Source organism: Empidonax traillii, unplaced genomic scaffold (assembly GCF_003031625.1).
Source record: "Empidonax traillii isolate 1590-97213 ecotype Southwest subspecies unplaced genomic scaffold, ASM303162v1 scaffold42:size1813164, whole genome shotgun sequence".
NCBI classification, from domain to species: Eukaryota; Metazoa; Chordata; class Aves; order Passeriformes; family Tyrannidae; genus Empidonax; species Empidonax traillii.
The window spans coordinates 580,376-598,720 of record NW_020955235.1 but is presented as its reverse complement, the minus strand read 5'-3'; the positions used below and the strand labels follow the sequence as shown (position 1 = coordinate 598,720).

Genomic DNA, 18,345 nt, shown 5'->3' with positions numbered 1-18,345 from the left:
GACAACACAACTGTTGTCAGCCGTTCATCTGAACACAGTGTAATTTCTGGCTTCATGTATATTGAAATAAGATTAAAATAGCTGGAAGTTAGCTGGAAATTCTGATTATATACAGTGCTTTTTGCTGTGGAACTCAGGGCAAAGAGAAATGGCTGAGCAACATCTGGGATCACCAAGCTATGTTTATGAACTCATTTGTGGATTACCCTGGGCTCCTAGAACTAAAGACACAAGGTTTATTCCTCAGAAGCTGCTGGAGCTCAACTGCAGAGCAGTGGAATTTGCCTTATTTTCTACAGAAATGTACGTGTTCTTGTTTACATAACATTATCCTGACATTAAAGTAATGACTTCCAGGAAAATAATGATAACTGCAAGGGTGAAGAAATAAGTCTGAAGACAGTGCTGCCTTTTAGAACAATTATAATTTCATTAAAATAGGAACATAACTTAAAGATAGATTTTATTCTCTTTGATGATTTACTCATGCAAACTGCACATAAAAGAAAACAGTACAGTTTGTGAAACATGTCAAATGTAAAGACCCAAAATGCTAAGTACAGAAGTAGTGTGACATACGTCTCGAAACGGAATCCATGGTAGTACGGCTAATACCTTTTCTCTATTTGCTGAACACAGATTTTAATGGTTCTTTTTCCAGCCCCACTGTTAAATTCATTAACTGTTTACACATCTCCTATACACTTATGTAGACTTATTTTACAAGCGCAACAGTTTTGTTATAAAAAAACTCCACTTATATGATTCAAAAGCCTTTGTGTTTAGGAGAGCAAATTATAGTATAATCAATGAGGCCTTATCTAGTCCACCAGAACTACAATGAAAAGTGACTGTAGAGCTTTCTTGCAGAATTCACACTTTGTGCCTATGCAATTAATTTCGTTCTCACAAGAGTTCCATTGTATTTCTCCATCCTGGAAACGTTCAATAACTGTTACAGCTTTTTATGTTGAAATTGGGAAAGTAAGACTTTTAAACACATGAGGTTATCAACACAACTTTCTTAGATTTAAAATACAAAATATTTAAAATCCCTATTATTTTCATGCTTAAAGCCCTGCAGTGATACATATACGACTTAGATACTTCTTTGTCCAGCTTTCATTATAGTATGGTTGTATATATATTGCAGAAATTATGATTTTCCTGTGGATCAATTACATTTTTAGACTTAAAACTGAACCAAATAGAAACTTGATGGCACTGACACTTAAAAACACATGGTATAGTGTGGAGAAGGAAGAGATAATGAACTACACAACCCATTATAAATGCATTAAATCTTTGTTATATACATAATGGAATCCTGCTTTACTGCCAGTTGCTACTATGCATCTGTTTTTGCTATTATACAAAGTTTTCCGACCTGAAAGCACACATCTACTTTTTTTAAAACAACTTAATCTATTGTAAAATATTGAACTGTATTTTGACATGAGTACAGAATCAAAATAGATAATGGCACATTTAAAAAACTCAGTATCCTACAGATGATTGGATAATGAGAAAAAGTGTACCTACAATCATCTCATCAGAAACAAACTACATCATGGAATGTTAGTTATCCAAGTTCGCACAGTAAATAACATTTTAAAACTGCAATCACCTATCAGCCAGCATCACATTGAAGGCATCTTTAAACATTCAAGCAAAAGACTGCTGGCATTAACTACTGAACCATTCTCACGCACACACCACACACACCACATTATAATTACATTGTTTCCAAGATACGGTAGATACTGATTTTTTTTTTCCACAAGAAAGGTATCAAAATTTTTGCTACTAAAAGATGACAGTGCTTACACAAGAATTAAGTACAAGTTAGCTTGCAAATACAAGACAATGACAAAAAAAAGTCGAGTTGTCTGAAGAAGGATTTTAGGCTTTTCTGGCATCCAAAACCATGAGTAAACTCCTTAGTCTGTGACTCAAAAATCCACAAAATATCAACCTACTTTGGAATACTATGTATTCCATATCTGATAACCCTGTATTTTACAATATGCTTACTGATTTCAGCCTAGCAACAAGGGGCGGTTATAGATATCTATTCTGACTAGAGAAATAAAGCTCTTCTCCCACCAGAATGGAAGTGTTGGAGTGGAAAAAAACCCACCTGACATCAATTTAAAATAAAAAAAAGAATCAAATCTATTTAGTAATGATCCTCATCTAGGATTGGTATGTGCATAAGAGTACTGTATCTCATATACTGTACTGGCCCTATTAAAATTAAAAACCCCAAAAGTTAAAAGCCAACCAAAATGCTATACATAAAATAACCCAAATGTTTTTCTCCCAATGTTCTTCCTCTCATAATGTGCAAAACAACAAAAAGGCAAAAAGACTAAAAGCAAATTTACTGTTACTGTCTTTCTCTTGCCTAGTGCTTTATGACCTTGCTAACGTTACAAAGTCAATAGGGACTATGCAGAACTTTGGTATAAAAATGTCACATAACATTACTATCACAGTCTTGGGGATGACCTTCAGTAATTCACCCCAATGTTTGTTGAAATAATACCAAATTAAAAATGAAATAAACCACATTGTACTGTACACACACTTTACACATTAAGCACAAAAAATAACTAGTAGAACTAATACTTGGAAAAAAAAAAAGTCTTTTGCTAAGAGACTAGAACTGCTGTTCTGTCTCATCTCCACCTGCCAATCGTTAAAGCCAAATTTAAGTTGGATTTCCAAAAACGAGTAATTTTAAGCTACAATTTCTCCTAGATGGAGACTGGTCTTTTGTTGGTTTCCCTTTAAAGTCACAGATGTGTATCTAAGAAACTGATGCAATGCAAGTTTTTAATCAACTTCCTGAAGGCTGCGACTGGGAGGGAGGCGCCATGACGATCTGGGAAAGCACGGGCTCCGTGCTCTGGTCCGCCATCTGGGTGAGAACGGAGGTGGCCACTGCTTCGGCCTTGGAAGTGGAGCTTACGCCGTTGGAAGTGCTGACAGAACTGTGCTGAATAGCTTCTGTGTGCGGACTGCTTGGCACTGATATGTCTTCTGAGCTGTCATCTTTATCTGCAGCTGAAGAAGAAAAACTAATTGATTCTGTCTCCCGGAATGCACCCCACCCCACCCCATCCCAGTAACAGCAATCAGTCCCTAAATGATTAAAATTCATGGTGTAATGCAGCACAAATGGCAAAACAATCTTCTTTGCAAGCAAAAATCCAGACTGCAGTATGGACTATTCAGGAAACCAAAACTGATTTTCAGATCTTCAAAGCCATGATTAAAATTGTCTGATTTCCTCCTACTAAATCAGCTGGTAGGTACCATGCCTAATTCTAATGATGCATGTTCACATCAGTAAGCAATATTCACAGACTAAAAATGCTACCAGACCTCTTTTTTCTATATGAAATTGCTTTAGACTTTTAATATACGCTATTTACTGCATTGCCTTTCAGTATTCAGTAATAAATACTTGTGATCATGAATAAGATATCTAAAAAAATATTATTTAGAGCACTATATTAATTGGACAACACTTCCACAAGTTTTCAACCCACGTTCTTTTAAGAAATGAAGTTCCATAACTACTTTAGTACACAAATGCCTCTCAATAGGGTTTAAAATTGTTAAAACCAGTTTTAAAAATATTTTCAAAATATTTCAGGTGTTCTCCACAATATCGAAGTGAATTAGCCACAGAGTTACATGATTTTTTCCCATGACAGAGGGTAAGCAGGTCAAAAAATAATTTTCACTGTGCAAAACCAGAATTTCCAAAATTAGTATAATTTAAAATGTCTTTCATGCACAAACCTCTTAGTCATTCTAAAATCATTCTTTTTTCCAGAATAGCAAAGGTTTGCCAAGGCATTATGCAAACACTGTCAGAAAACAAAAAGCTGAGCTGAAGACTAAAAAAAAAAAAAAAAAAAGAAAACAAGCCCACGGTTTTTTACTCAAAATTAGAAATATGAATGCTGAATTTTATTGCAACTTTTTTGTATCACTTTGTGTTACCTAATGTTTTCAAATATTTTTAAAAACAGTTTTACACACCAACTAAAAGCAGTGCCCAGATGGAATACTGAATATGCCTTTTAAACCACTACTGACTGAGGTGATATACACAGAGCCAGAAGCAGGCATGAACCATTGCTTGTGACTAAGCAGTGGAACAAAGCTTCATTTTCTCTAGTCTTGTCTTTGAAATCCCTCTCAAATTTTGCTTGGCCTATGAATTTAGAAGTGTCCCAGGGGAAGAGAAAGGATGGGAAAGGATGACACACGAGAACACGAGCAACACTGTGGTATCATATCCTTGTTTCCATAGAAAGTCAGGCTAACAGCAGTGACAGAACACTAAGCATCAACAAACAACAGTGAAATGAAGTCCATGTTGGAATGAGCTTTACATGACATACCAGCTATGGATAAGAAATTTTGATAAATTAGCAAGTCAAGACCCCAACATAAAGATCTTTTAACAGTCCCATGAATACTAAGAACACACTTCTCTTCAAAGCTTGAAAACAATTCTATTATTGACTGCTTCTGGAAAAGAACAGTAAGACCAAAAAAGATGGGTAAGCAAGAGAACTGCTATATTTCTTTCTAAGAGATACTGCCTACACTATCAAAGAGGCAATTTCTCTTACAACTCTACTACAAGAGCGTGGACACAATTGTTTGAAAGTTATAATGTTTTTAACCACAAGGCTAACTATTTTACAGATTCTCCAATTTTACAAAAACAGATCTTTCAAGCATTAAAGGAGAGAGGGACACATGGCACTGAGCTAGGTCTGCTGACAATTACCACATAACCGAAGGTTTCACAGTAACCGTAAAAAGCATGAGGAAGAAAATTAGGATATTTCAGAAAGACATTTGTGATCCTTAGCAGAGTTTGCCCATTCAAGAACAGAAAGAACCTGAACAAGTGTCAATTTAGTTAACAGTATTCAGCAGGATTTCATCTTTGCTGTACCTCTATCAAGATCTACAAGATCTCATGTAAAAACAAGAAGGAACACATGCAAACTTTGTTAAAAATAGAAACTCTAGTGCCACATCCCAGAGTGGAATATTCTTCTCCTCAGACAGAATGAAACGGCAGCAAGTAGGATGACATGTATCAAATACAGTCTTCCCTGCTGTTACACCTGCTCCTCCTCTCCAGAACTGCTGATATTCTCCTGTGAATCTCCATCTTCCTATCAAGCTTCTTGTGCTGATCCCCAATTTCCTTGTTGTCCAAATTCTCCTTATACCCAAGAAAAAAGGGTTAGTTTAAAATGCTATAAGCCAGAGACAGAGAGGAAGCTAAAACAGATCGCGATCTTTCACCACAGAAGGAAGGTCTTCCACTGTCATGTCTCCCTTAACATGTATGTTCTTAACTCAAAAGAAATTTCTGTAATAAGATCACAGCGGTAAAGAACATGAGAGAGGTTTGATTTTCTCACTTTGATGAGCTCAGGAAGACCCTATATGCAATGGAAGAAACAGTTACGAGTACATTTATGATCACCAATAGGAGTGTTTATATAATTGAGCAGATAAACATACAGTGCTAAAGACACAAAAGTACATGATCCAAGTATTTTCAGGTGCCAGGGGCTAGAGAGGGGGAGCTTAGCACAGACAGGTCATTATATAAGACACAGACCTAACACTAGTTCATGGCAATAAATTGGACTGGAAGCGTAAATCCTTGCAATAACTACAAACCAATATTCAGAAATGAGGTGGCACCCTAAAGAATAGCTATTTTGCTTTTCTTTAATGTCCTTCCTAAGGCAGCTCTAACTTTACAGGAATAGTGGCCAAAAGCTGAACAAAAACTCCATTTGAGAAACAAAAACCAAACAAGAAAATCACTCAATGAATATAGAAGATACTTAAAAGTCACCTCATTACAGAGGTGACTTGTTTTCTTAAGCCTGAAGACTGGGAATAAGAACAAAGGTTTTAACAAGCACACAGAAAAGTCATATTTAAATTCTGATTTCTTCCTTTTTTCGTAGTTGACCAGAGAATTGCCAGACACAGGACTGTGGTTTCAAGAGTGCAGCTGATACATACCAGAATCATACTGCAACTAACAATGTACAAAAAAAAAAAAAAAGCCAAGGCATTTTAGCTTTTTTCATGGCTCCCTCAGCTTTGTCTCAAACCAAGGAAAATGCACAGTCCAAATTAGAAATTAATCTACAGAAATAACGTTTGCTGCATATTAGAAAGTTGAAAGTTTACAGCTACATCACATGAACTTTCCTCAAGGCCAGATAGTTCTTAAGGCAGGCTGTGGCATGAGGAGCAAGCCATTTTGGAAATGGAATGCAACATGGACTAGATGAGCTATAGAAAAGAATTAAAAAACAACAAAAAAGCAGAGATTTTTAAGGATGCACTAAAAAATACCCTTTTAGAGTACTCAAACTATTTGCTTCTTAGCACTGCTTACCAATAGCTTTCAGTCAGGCAAGCACACTAGGAGGGATTTCAGTCTTCAGAAGAAAAAACCCCAGCAAAATAACAGAGTACACAAGCACTGACATGTGATTCTGAACTCCTTCAGTCCCCTGATAATCACTAGAAAGGAAGCCTCATGGTAATTCTTATTAGGCCTCTCAAGGACTACAGAGGGACTAATGCTCATTTCCAGTGAGCTGGCCTTTGTGAATGTCCCCTGCAGTCACTGAAAAGCTGTTGCTTATCCAGAACAGGCTGCAGGAGTGCAGTGGTTTGAGAGGTTCAAATCATTCAAGGTCTGAAACCGGTTAGTCACCTTCTACCATTTCTTTAAAACTAACTACAGAAAGAACACAATCCTCCTCATTTAATATCACCTACACTGCAGCCTCTATTTATCTTCATTTATACTCAGTTTAGAACAAATGCTCTCGAATATTATAATGTCCTTGTCAAAAATATGAAAAAATACCTAATAACCCCATTTTTTTTTTAAACTTTGATTTTTGCAACACATTTTCTTTTCACAACTTCTCACCTTTCTCCTACCACAAGCCCAGAAAAATCCTGAGAAAATATAGGGTGTATTGCAGAAGACTTTTAGAAATTGTCTAGTGTGGAAAATATAACATGAAAAATAAATGAACAGCATCTAGATTTCTTCTATACACAGCACTTTCCCTGCCATGGCTTAAGATGCATTTGGAACCACTAGCATCCTTCCTTGGGATATAAAAAAGTTTAAGCTGGCTGAAAACTCAAACATTGCAACAGAAAAAACTGACTCAAAGTGCAATAATGATTTTTCTGGTTTCTCTGTCCTGATGACACCCTCTTTTGAAGCAGGAACAAGACTTTAAATAAGGGAAATATGATCCCAAGAACAATCTTAGAAGAAAGGGGTACCTGCACTGTTCTGCTTTTCATTTGGCCTGTGAAAAAATTGCCTGGAAAACTGAAAAGATCTTAAAAGATATGTAAAATTAAGTACCAAAAATACCATGAAAAGTGATAGATTATTTGTGCCTATTTAAGTGCATAAAAATAACACGAAAACCCATTAAATTGTGGACTTAGCTGTTAAAACAGCTGTGGTCTACATGGTTTAAACTAGCATTTTTTATGCAGCGCACAATACTCAGCACTGCAGGAGTTCCATAAGCTGAGGTCTTCAATTCTTCCACAGAGACAAGACTATTAAATCACTCACTAAATTTTTAAAGCAATTCAACTTTGATTACTTGATGAATATAATATGTTTATTTAAATATACTTTATAGGAACACCATTTTCATGAACACATTAACTGAAACAATTTTTTCCTCTCATGAATTGTACTGTGGGTGTGTCACTTAGCCAACATACTTTCTTAACAATATTCACACAGAAATAATGTGACAAAATCCTTTCAGAGGGATAGCATTACAACTATCATTCATGTTAAGTTTTTACTTTCAAGAGACTTTTCAAGAAACTAAGTGAGCTATGCTTCCAATCTTCTTGCAGACTACTATTTTTTTCTAAAATTGCTTTTGCCACTAATTAGTATTTTAGGTCTAATTCATTTTGCATTCTTCAGTAAATCAGAAGCACTATAATCCTTTTCTGAGGGCAAAGAACCAGCATTACTAAACAGGCCATTTGCTAACTCTTTAACAAAGAAATCCTTACCATGTAACCAGTTTGGCAGTTTATGACTTACAATTAAATATTTTTCATGACAATTCAGGACCATGCATCCTCAAAACCATCAAAATTTAAGAAACCTAGAGGGTTTTTTTTGTTTTGTTTTTTTAAAAGACCTTGCATGCATAATGCTATCCCCCTAGTAGCTTCCCTATGAAATTATGTTGTTCTGTCAGACAGGAGCCATAATGGCCTCATCCCTGCAGCAATCATTGTTAATATAAATCCCAAACATATTTCTATACTGTTCCAATTTACTCCAAGATGCTATTTTCTGTCTTGTCAAAATGACTGGAGATCAAAGGACCAAGATTTATAAGCTCAAAACTGACAAAATCAGTATTCTAAATATATATAGCAATACAGAGTTGCTAAATCTCCTGAATCTTTTAAATTAAAAAATATTGCCCATTCTGATGGAATTGCTTACAATGACTACAAGTAAAGATGGTGGCCATTAAGTTTTATCGCAAGCACCTGAGGATCTGTTTGCATGCAATACAAAATGTTCCTTTATTCTCCTGAATTACTGACACTGGCAAATTAAAATGAAGTGGCTACATATGGCAGAAACAATCTTCACATTTACAAATATCTTGAAATATCACTAAATCATAAAAATGAAAGCTGTGGGTTATATATTATGAATGTTGCCTAATGCATTCCCAGCTCAGTTATTTGTAACAAATTTGTGTACAATGGACAAAATTGGCCATTTATTCTACAGCAGCAGCAGCTGGTTCTGGCACTGTGTATCACAGCCAAAAAGGAAGTTACAAGACAGGAAAGCATAATTAACCTTTAAAATGCTGGAAGGATAAAAATCAAAAGGACAACCTAAAGTAAAAATATGGTTTAGAAAAAACTGGTACTGAAAGTCTCAGTATTCCCATCAATATTACAACTCCTTTTAAAAACACCCTGTTTATAGAACAGCAGTTGCTTAATGTGGAAATCAAAACAATCTAGAAAACATTGTACAGTCGGAGCCATGAACCTGCATCTGATTATTTTAATGGCTCGACTGATCCTGGATGTTGTGGTAAATGAGGACAGCTGTTATAGTACCTCTACTGAAATCTCATTATGATGAAGGAAAAAAATCCACAAGGACCTTTCACTGTACTAAGCTAAGATAAAGTATAAAAAATGGTTTATCATGTACTCTTAATACTTTAATTATATTTTCCAAAGCAGGTGTAGTAACTGATAGTCCTTAAATGCTAATTATCATATGCATTTATTAAGCCAACATAAAACCTTCAACATTATGCAACAATTCAATTTCGACTTAAAAATGTATTTCTAAATCTCACATATTAATTCCTGTCTTCCAATAACCTTTGAGATTATAAAAAAATCTTTAATGTAATATATGTAATATTAGAACTGCACTTCTCAATTTTAATGCTCATTCAGTTCACTTTGGCAGTATTTCATTGATGCAGCCTCAGGCTATAGGTAATGGAACATTACTCACTATGATAGCCAGATTTCTTCTGCATGGCAGTTACAGGGCAATCTTTATGAGCCAGAAGAAGCTGTTTCAGCTGTGCCACTTCATTTCTCAGCAGGGTGACTTCATTCTAAAGGAGAAGAAAGTTATGTACTTCACCATGCTCAAACTACACACGTTTTGAAGGTAAGCATTAAGTTTTATAGGATTTTCAGTTGTTCATTTAGGGGTAGCTAAAACACAAGGAGTTTCCATTTGGCATATACTGCAAAAACATATACATTTCTTTTATCTCACAAAATGTAAACACTAGCTGAAACCTGGCCAACCATTATTTTCTATAACTAGGAAATGCTTTTTTTTAAAAAAAAATGTTTTTTAGTTTGCAGATGCAGAGTTCACATATGGTCTCATTCACATGATTCAGCTACTGAGAGACTCTTCTGGAAGGTTTTGTGATGAATTCTAATCAGAGTAAACCTACATTTAGCTACACACATTTTAACAGATGCCACAGCCAACATTAAGAAAGGGAAAAAAATATAAACAAACAAACAAACAAAACCCCAATGCAGAATAACTTTTTAGTGACTATATATATATACTTGGACTTCAAAAAAGAAAATCTCATGTAACGGAAAATAATTTAGCAAATATTTGGTGATCTCCAGATCGATTTTTTTCTTTGGCAGCCACACATAAATGTGCTGTATGAAGAAATCATTGATAATAATGACAAAATCCAGAGATGTCAGCTTATGCCACTAAAGCGTAGTGTAACCCAGACGACAGCACCTGCAGAATCTAGCGACTGGGTTCATTTCCAGACTGTGCCTTTCCACTACTGAGTGACCTTGAGCAAGGTCATTTTACTGCTTTGTGCTTCACTTTCGCCATTTATAAAATGGAGGACAGCAATACTTACCTTCCCTGTAAAGCAGTTTGGTGTCTGTAGATGAGAAGCGCTACATAACTGCATTACATGTGACAAATCTAAATTAGGAATGGTATGGCATTTTGATAGAACCCAATTCACTTTAAACAGTAGAAAAATATTATTAATCGAGTTATCTGTAATGCTATGTGATCCCCATATCTTGACAAAATATGTTTTTCATGGGTTACTTTATTTTACATATAAATCCTTTCCACTGACACTTGAAGTTACTTCAAGTATAAGAACCTTTGCACATTAGCATAATATACCACACATGTGACATAATTGTTTGGTAAAAGCTTATATTTATGCATTTAGGAGCAAGTTAAAATAAAGCAAACATAGGAAAATTGGATTGCAACTAAAATTATCTGAAAAAATAAACCACAAGAAAGTCAATCTATTTACTTGTAAGCTAGAAATAAGGCAATGCAGTCAGAAATGAGATGAATTACAAGTACAACGATTCCAAAGGAAAACAATTTTTTCAGAACAGAACTTACTAGGTTTAATTACACTAAGTAACTAAAATATCAGACTGTTAAAAGAAAAGCTCCTCTTTGTATTCTCTCCCTCCATTTAGAAGACAACAAATTTCAAGACTTTTCAGTCATTTTATTGTGTAAAATATCTCTTTTAGAAACTTTATATTAAAAGCAAAAGCTGAGAGGTGCCAAAAATCTGACTTCACAAACATTTTTAACGAAAGAAAAATGTGACTGCAAACAAAAAAGGCTGCAACGAAAGAAACCCAACCAAAAGCCCCATAAATTCTCTGCCAGCTGGTATTACATGTCCTGAAACCTTAGGCTGTTAAGAAAGCACACTACTACAGCCTCCAGCTCTCAGTCTCCCCTTAGTTCACCATGTTACTTACTGAGGAGCCACAAATCTGCATGGAAAGCAGGGAGCTGCACAGAGCTGACATAGCTGGGGGGAATTAAAAGCCCACATTGATATAGTCTGGAGACAACTTCTTGATAATCTACAGAAGTAACAACATCCAAGACACTGAAATATACTTCTGTTTAGTTTAAAGGAACTTTGGCAAAAGAAGTGATCAAATCAGGAAAAGGTTTCCAGGAATTTTCTATCTTGTCTCCCACATTTTAAGAAGGAATTTTATACAGAAAAAGCATATTTAAGTATGAAGTTGCAGTAAGTAAAATAATGTTTATGAAAAATTTTTACAAGTTTATAGATCAATGTCAGCTGTAGTAAAAATATTAAGGCTGTTGCTAGTATAAATACAAAAAGCAAATATATTATCTTACATTAAAGCAGACTTGAAAAAAATGGAACAGCATTCCCATATAGAAAAAAGGTTGAGGTAATCTCAATAACAATGCTAGCTGTGTATTCCGTAACATGAACACTTGTGCCAAGAATGCTATATGCAATGCACAAATCACTCCTGAAACCAAAATTATGTCTGCTAGACATGTGGGATGTGGAATGTCACAAAAGGCAATCTAGGGTTGCCATTTATATATTACCACTTCTAACCGGTAAAGAGGGGCTGTTGAAACCAATTCCTATACACATTGTAGTTACTTATCTTGTATTTGATTGATAACAGCAAGTGTTTTTCACCTTGTTCAAAACACATTAATGTTACCGTGTGGTGGTCATGTAACATGTGGTTAACCTGTTGAAAACAGGCTAACAAGCAACATATGAAATAAACACTTCAACAGTTGGCATAAAGAAAGATTTTTTAAAGTTTTCACACTGGCAAGGCCCTCCTCATTAATATGACTTTGAGTCAAGTGTAGGCATCAACACTTCTTTAAATAAGCATGAAATATACCTCACATGCTGTCTAGAAGAATTTGTATGTTCCCGCATTTCAAAATGTGCCAACTTTAGAAGGTTTCCGGAGGAAAGCATACTGACTTTTACCTGCACTCCATATTTCAAAAGATGCTTTCCCTTCTATATTCTTATGAATACGTACCACACAGTGTACAACACATTCTTCTGTATCTGCCTTTTTCTCCTTGCATCCAAAATGCATATGTAATGGTGGGACCAGATTAACCCTTACTCAGCAAGGTGTGGGACAGTATTTGTGATATACATTTACCAGAATTATCATCAGAGACAGGTACATGTGACTTCTGGGGATAGGGTATTTTCTGTGGCTGAGTTAAACAATGCTCTTCCTGCTTCTTTTTGGACAACTTCCTATATGGGAAAGAATCTTTACTTACGGGCACACTTTCACAATTCAGCCTTCCTAAAGCAGCTTCTGTAGCATCAGTACCAACCATCACTTGATTGCTGCTCATTGAAAACCCACAGTGACCTCACAAGGAAGGCAGCCCATTCTTCTTCTAATACTTTGCCCTCTAAAATTATTAAAGCAACAGGGACCAAATACAGTCCATATAATGCACTTTGGTATCTGATGCTGCAATATGGCTGAGTGGCTGCTGTGGACACACTGTCAATACCTTCTTAATACATTGTACAGCACCTCATACCCTGCAGGACTGTGCAAGGCATGCAAGCCAAACAAGGTGATGAATAAAATTTTAGATTGATAAACAAGTCAACACATTAGTAAAACACAGTCAATAAAACAGTAAATAAACTTCAAATGCTTGGAAGCATGAAAAAAACTTACATAGCAGAGCCACTAAAAACAGCCTGCCTAACCTATGTCTGTTACTAGTGTGATGTAATAGATGGAAATTTTCCCTTAAGCAAAAATTTGAAAAATACTGCTTAAAAAATAAATTACCTTCCAACTTCTAAAAGAACTTGCCATAAGTTAATCTACAGAACAAAATACGTACACCAACCAAGTAAACCTCTTCAAACCATAAGTACTGTTAGCAAGCTTTCAGCCTTAAAAACCTTCCCACTGACATTAGAAGCTTTGACACAGACATTACAAGAAAGCTACTGTGTTGAAAGGACTCAGAATTGTTACATGAAGCAATGCAGTGCAGTTACTCTGGTATGAACCTGCTTTTGGAAATGTGATATCTCGGTAAATTCAGCTGAGCAGGCCATTTAGATATTAAACAAAATATGAACTACTAACCCAAACACTGAGTCTATAAAACTGCACTAAGGCAAAATTCCAAACTTACTAAATTTTCTATTAAATATAAAGTAAGTAATCATTGGTCATTACTGTCCACTGTGCTGATCAGCTGTGTTAGCCTGTCAAGTGAAGAATTATTATGGAAATACAGGATTAATTAATGTTTTCACATAAAGTACAATTTAATTATTTCTCTGACATTCAATTTTCTTTACAAGTCATTCTGTTCTTTACAGTTAACAGTTTTGCTTTTGGTAAATCATAAAAAAACCTTTCTTGAATTCATTATTACTGAGTTAACTCTTGGAAACCTTTCGGTTACGGTACTTAGGTGATTTTTTTGTTGTAAAAATTTATATTGTATATATAAGTGAAAGGCAGTTCATGTGATACAAAATATTATTTTCACTAAGAAACTGAACTATGGCTCATTTTTTTTATTCTCCTTCACTTGTTTCTTAGATTATTTAAGCTACAGTGTTATGTATAATTTTGTAATTATTTGACTTAATTGAGGACTGTGCATTAAAGGAACATGTCTAAAAACTGTGAACAGGTATAAGAATATGTATTTGCAAGAAAATTTAACTAATGCTGGTGCAGTGTCATGATCCTTGGAACACAGGAAACCATTTCATGTTGTGTGCTTAGGTAGGAATTTTTTTACATTTTAGGGTCTGGGATGCTGAGTATTTTTAAAGACATGAAGATGACTAATATACTGTAATTTTGATTACATGATAAAAAGTAATCTCAACATGCCCTACTGTCTTGTTAGTAAAACTATGATGTTTTCTTTACCAAATAGGTAAAGAGTAGTTCTCATGGGAAGGAGAAGATATGTGAATTTGACTTAGTGGACAGCTTGGATTAAGAAAAAGAAGTGAAAGTTTAACATATGAAAATACATTTCACTACATTTTCTAAATAAATGCTTGATTTAAAAAATGACATAACTTTTCCTTTCAGGAATTTTCAAAATGAAGCTTTTAGACTTTTTATTTTGAAAACAATACTTCGTGCCAATTCTTCTGTGCTGCTGGAAAACATTAAGAAAGTATGCTTTAACATTTAACAGTAGTTTAAATAGAAGGATCATGGATTGTTCTGTAGGGGAATAAGTTCGTCCACATGACAACTTCCCAAGATTGACAACCTCAGATGAGGTAGAAAAATGAGTAGCAGCATACACTAGCCTACCCTCTTACAGCATACTCCCATCTCTATAGGATTTATGCACACTGGGAGGGTAGTGTGGTGAAATTTGCACTGCCACTGCCTGTGTTGTACCTGTTCTGTGGACAAAAGAGGCCTTCAGTTTCCAGTGATGTCAATCTGGCACCTTTCACGAGCACTACATTCACTTTAAAGGAAAAAAAGTGAAGTTTAAAAGAACCACATGAAATAAACTCAAAATGTAGTTAAATAACTCAGGTTGTGAAACAAATTATTAAGAACAAGATGTGTTCAAGGTAAGACTATTACACTGCTAATAAGCCTTTACTCCAACATATCTTGTCATCTTTGTTTAGTATCTGTCTGAAAGTTATTGAAAATGGCACACAGGATAAAAGGGTATGATCCCAAAGTTCACACATTGTGAAAGAGGAGTATGCTCTTACACTCTACTGCTATATGCAATTAGTGCTGAATTTTTAAGTCTCATCTGAGCCACCAGTTACAAAACCATTTCAATTTCAGATTGCATGCAAAGTTTTAAGTTCCACTGAGAATCACTGCGTAAGAATGGAAAAACTTTAACTCATTTTGACTTGAAATAAAAAGTATACCTGTAACTGGCCATTTAGTGAGCTCAGGTCCTCGGCTTTTTTCTCCAGTGACTGCACCCAGACTTTCCGTTTCTGTCGGCATCTGGAAGCAGCAGCCCGGTTTCTCTCCAGAAACTTTCTCCTTTTCTCATCAGGGTCTTCATTGGCAGCTCTTCTTCGCCGACCACCTGTATTTGGTGTTTGTGGCGTAGGCTGAGCTGGTGATGCCTGAAAACAGTAAAAACTATTAATTATCAGTAGATTACCTCTCATGACTTAACCTACAGCACTGGTATAAATAGCCATCACATCTTGAGAAAAGCATTCAGTGCATTTCTAAATACATTTCTTCTGTGGAAAGCTGTGCCCATTTAACTCTACAGCTATGTTTTTAAAACGTATTTACACTCCTGATCATGTTACGTTAACATAGTACACCCAATATAGCTTTCAAGTTTTACATTTAGAAGGAAATAAATGTTCTATTTTTGACTCTTCCCAAATAATCCTCCCACAAACCTAGTCACAACTGCAACACAACACAATTGCTAGAGCCCACCACACAGAAGCTGTTTGATAAATGCTGCCAGTGCTAAGACTCACTGATCCCTGAATCTCCAGAGAGCAATTTCCTACTTGTTGATGTGTTCCCCACCACTGAATACCAATTTCCCTTAATCCACCCACATATTATGACAGGATCAAAAAATTTCAGTACTTTAAATTATTTCACAGCTGTACACAGAACCTAAACAAAGATTTAACGAAACATGATAACAATATAATGGATCTCAAAATCCTATAATGGGATAGGATAGACAGAACGTAACTGTCTAAAAGACATATTCACAGGTGCACCTGCACACTCAGTCTAGCACAATAAGAAAGTTTTTCTTAAAATTAAGAACCCCAAACATGTATCAGTTGGCATATCAATTTGGCATAAATTCTAGATAGCTAATAACAAAAAAAATCTGGGAACTCAAATTAGCCTTTTAAGAATGAAACACTTGCAACTTTTGATTAATACTAATTGTGAAATAACCATAAAATAATCAAACAGCAAGATGTCCATCTTGAAAATTCTGCTATGTGATATTATGAAAATATTCTTTTAAAAACTGAAGGAAGTATGAGGAACAGCAACCATAAAAAGGATGTAATTTTCCAATGGGTCACCTTTTTCCGCTCCACATATGTTTCTTTTGACACATTATCTGACTTTACTGGCTAGTCTAAGAATCTGAGGTTTTCACTGGAGATACAGGTCCTTCTGGTTCTGGGTCAAGTGTGTGACTTTTACAAAATTATTACTATGCTAGAAATTCTGAAAATAACTCTCAGATACTTTTTAAAAGCATTTTGAAAACACATTCCAGCAGTTATTTTTTTAGAAATAGAACAGCTGCGATCCTCCAGGATTCACCCAGGGAAGTCTGTCTTTCCTCCAGCAGCATTCCCACTTCCAGTCTGACTCAGAGGTCTTGCCTTTTACTCCCCTGTTCTCATCTAACATCCCAAAAGCACAGCACACACACACCGAGCCCCCCTTTCAGAACCTGATATAACACAGTACACTTAGTCATAGAGCTGAAACTCTTCATGTGGCAGCCCAGAAAAGATTTTTCAAGTAAATTAACAAAGCATGATACCTGATGGAAATAAAAAATTTCCAAGAGCATTTATGATATCAAATATTAAACATACAACATATGCAACAGAAACACAAAATAAAACCATTTATTTCTTCCAGTATATATACACTGACCAGCTGTACAAATTTCAGCTACCACAGAACTCTAGAAATCAGGAGTTAGTTCTATATTCGAGTAGAGAGATAATACTTATTTTGAAATTATCATCTTGGACAACAGATTTTAGAAGCATTTAAGAACATGTAAGAATTATAAACATTTTACTGCTACAGAACTACTGACTCCAAGAGGAGTCCATTTATCTCTGTTTCACAAATCAAGAGTAAAAAAAAAATATATTTATTTGCAAAATAAAGAGAGGGCGTAGGAAGTACATGTCCACTCTGTTGTCATACCGGTGTTTCAGTTGTGGAAGTTGCAGGCTGTTGTAGTGACTGTGGTCGTGGTTCCTCTGACTGAGTCCTAACCAACCCACTTGGATGTCCCTTGGCAGTATCTCCATTTGTTACCTGAGGGTGCTGCTGGGTCAAGGCTGCTTTCAATCTCTGAAAGCAGAAGAAAAAAGAGGGGAGGGGGAAAAGAAATATTCTATCATGGTAACTTCAGCAATTAGTTATTTAGACTAGCAGTTACTTTCCATTTTGGAAACAGGAGCTCCACCTCTTAAAACAGTTGCTTCTTTTTACAGGCTTTCAACAGTGATCTAGGCATATACCTACTTTTGGCAAGCATGACAATAGCAATGAGGCAGCCTCCTTCCTGATGAACTGAGAAATCTCCACAAGGAGACTTCGGGAAGGCCGTGAACAAACACTTGCTGAGACTGGTAGTACACAAAGATGTGCTACCAGTAGTTACATGTGTAACAACCACACGTGAAGGAAAATAAGAAAAAAGAGAATGTAAACATCTTTCCATTTTAAAAATTCTGGTATTTTCTATCCATTTTTAAATAGCTCATTGTGCCTCTACTTTTTCATGGTGTTTACAAATACTCACCTGAAATCCTTCCCATGGTAATGAGATGAAAGCCAAGATGTTTGTTGAAACATCTTAAAAATGCACAAAATACTTGTACAGGTTATATGTAAAGACTATTTATGTAGACATATGCAAGGTAACTCTTATGGTACGCTATTTTACAGTAAAAAACTGCTAAAAGGTTTGATGTTCTTCCTTTATTGTATGTATACAGCCACTACAAAACCCAGGAAATTTATCACAATGAAGAAGGCAGTTTCAGAAAAGTGCACAAACCAAATTTACTGCAATTTCCCCAGAGCTCAGCTTTACAGCAAAAATTTAGGATAGCT

The 18,345-nt window shown here is 35.4% G+C and overlaps 1 protein-coding gene across 5 annotated transcripts in view; it reads right to left on the bottom strand.

The window, feature by feature from the left end:
* Nucleotides 1-406: 406 nt before the first annotated feature.
* The window catches only part of ATF2 (activating transcription factor 2), a 47,549-nt gene continuing 29,610 nt past the window's right edge, over nt 407-18,345 (bottom strand). For all 5 annotated transcript variants that reach the window (XM_027878443.1, XM_027878446.1, XM_027878448.1 and 2 more), the window contains 4 exons: nt 17,428-17,577; nt 15,399-15,605; nt 9,641-9,746; nt 407-3,069 (listed from right to left, as the gene is read on the bottom strand). In XM_027878443.1, the coding sequence (XP_027734244.1) occupies nt 2,843-3,069; nt 9,641-9,746; nt 15,399-15,605; nt 17,428-17,577 (690 nt within the window). In that variant the 3' untranslated portion in view covers nt 407-2,842. The remainder of the gene's footprint in view (nt 3,070-9,640; nt 9,747-15,398; nt 15,606-17,427; nt 17,578-18,345) is intronic.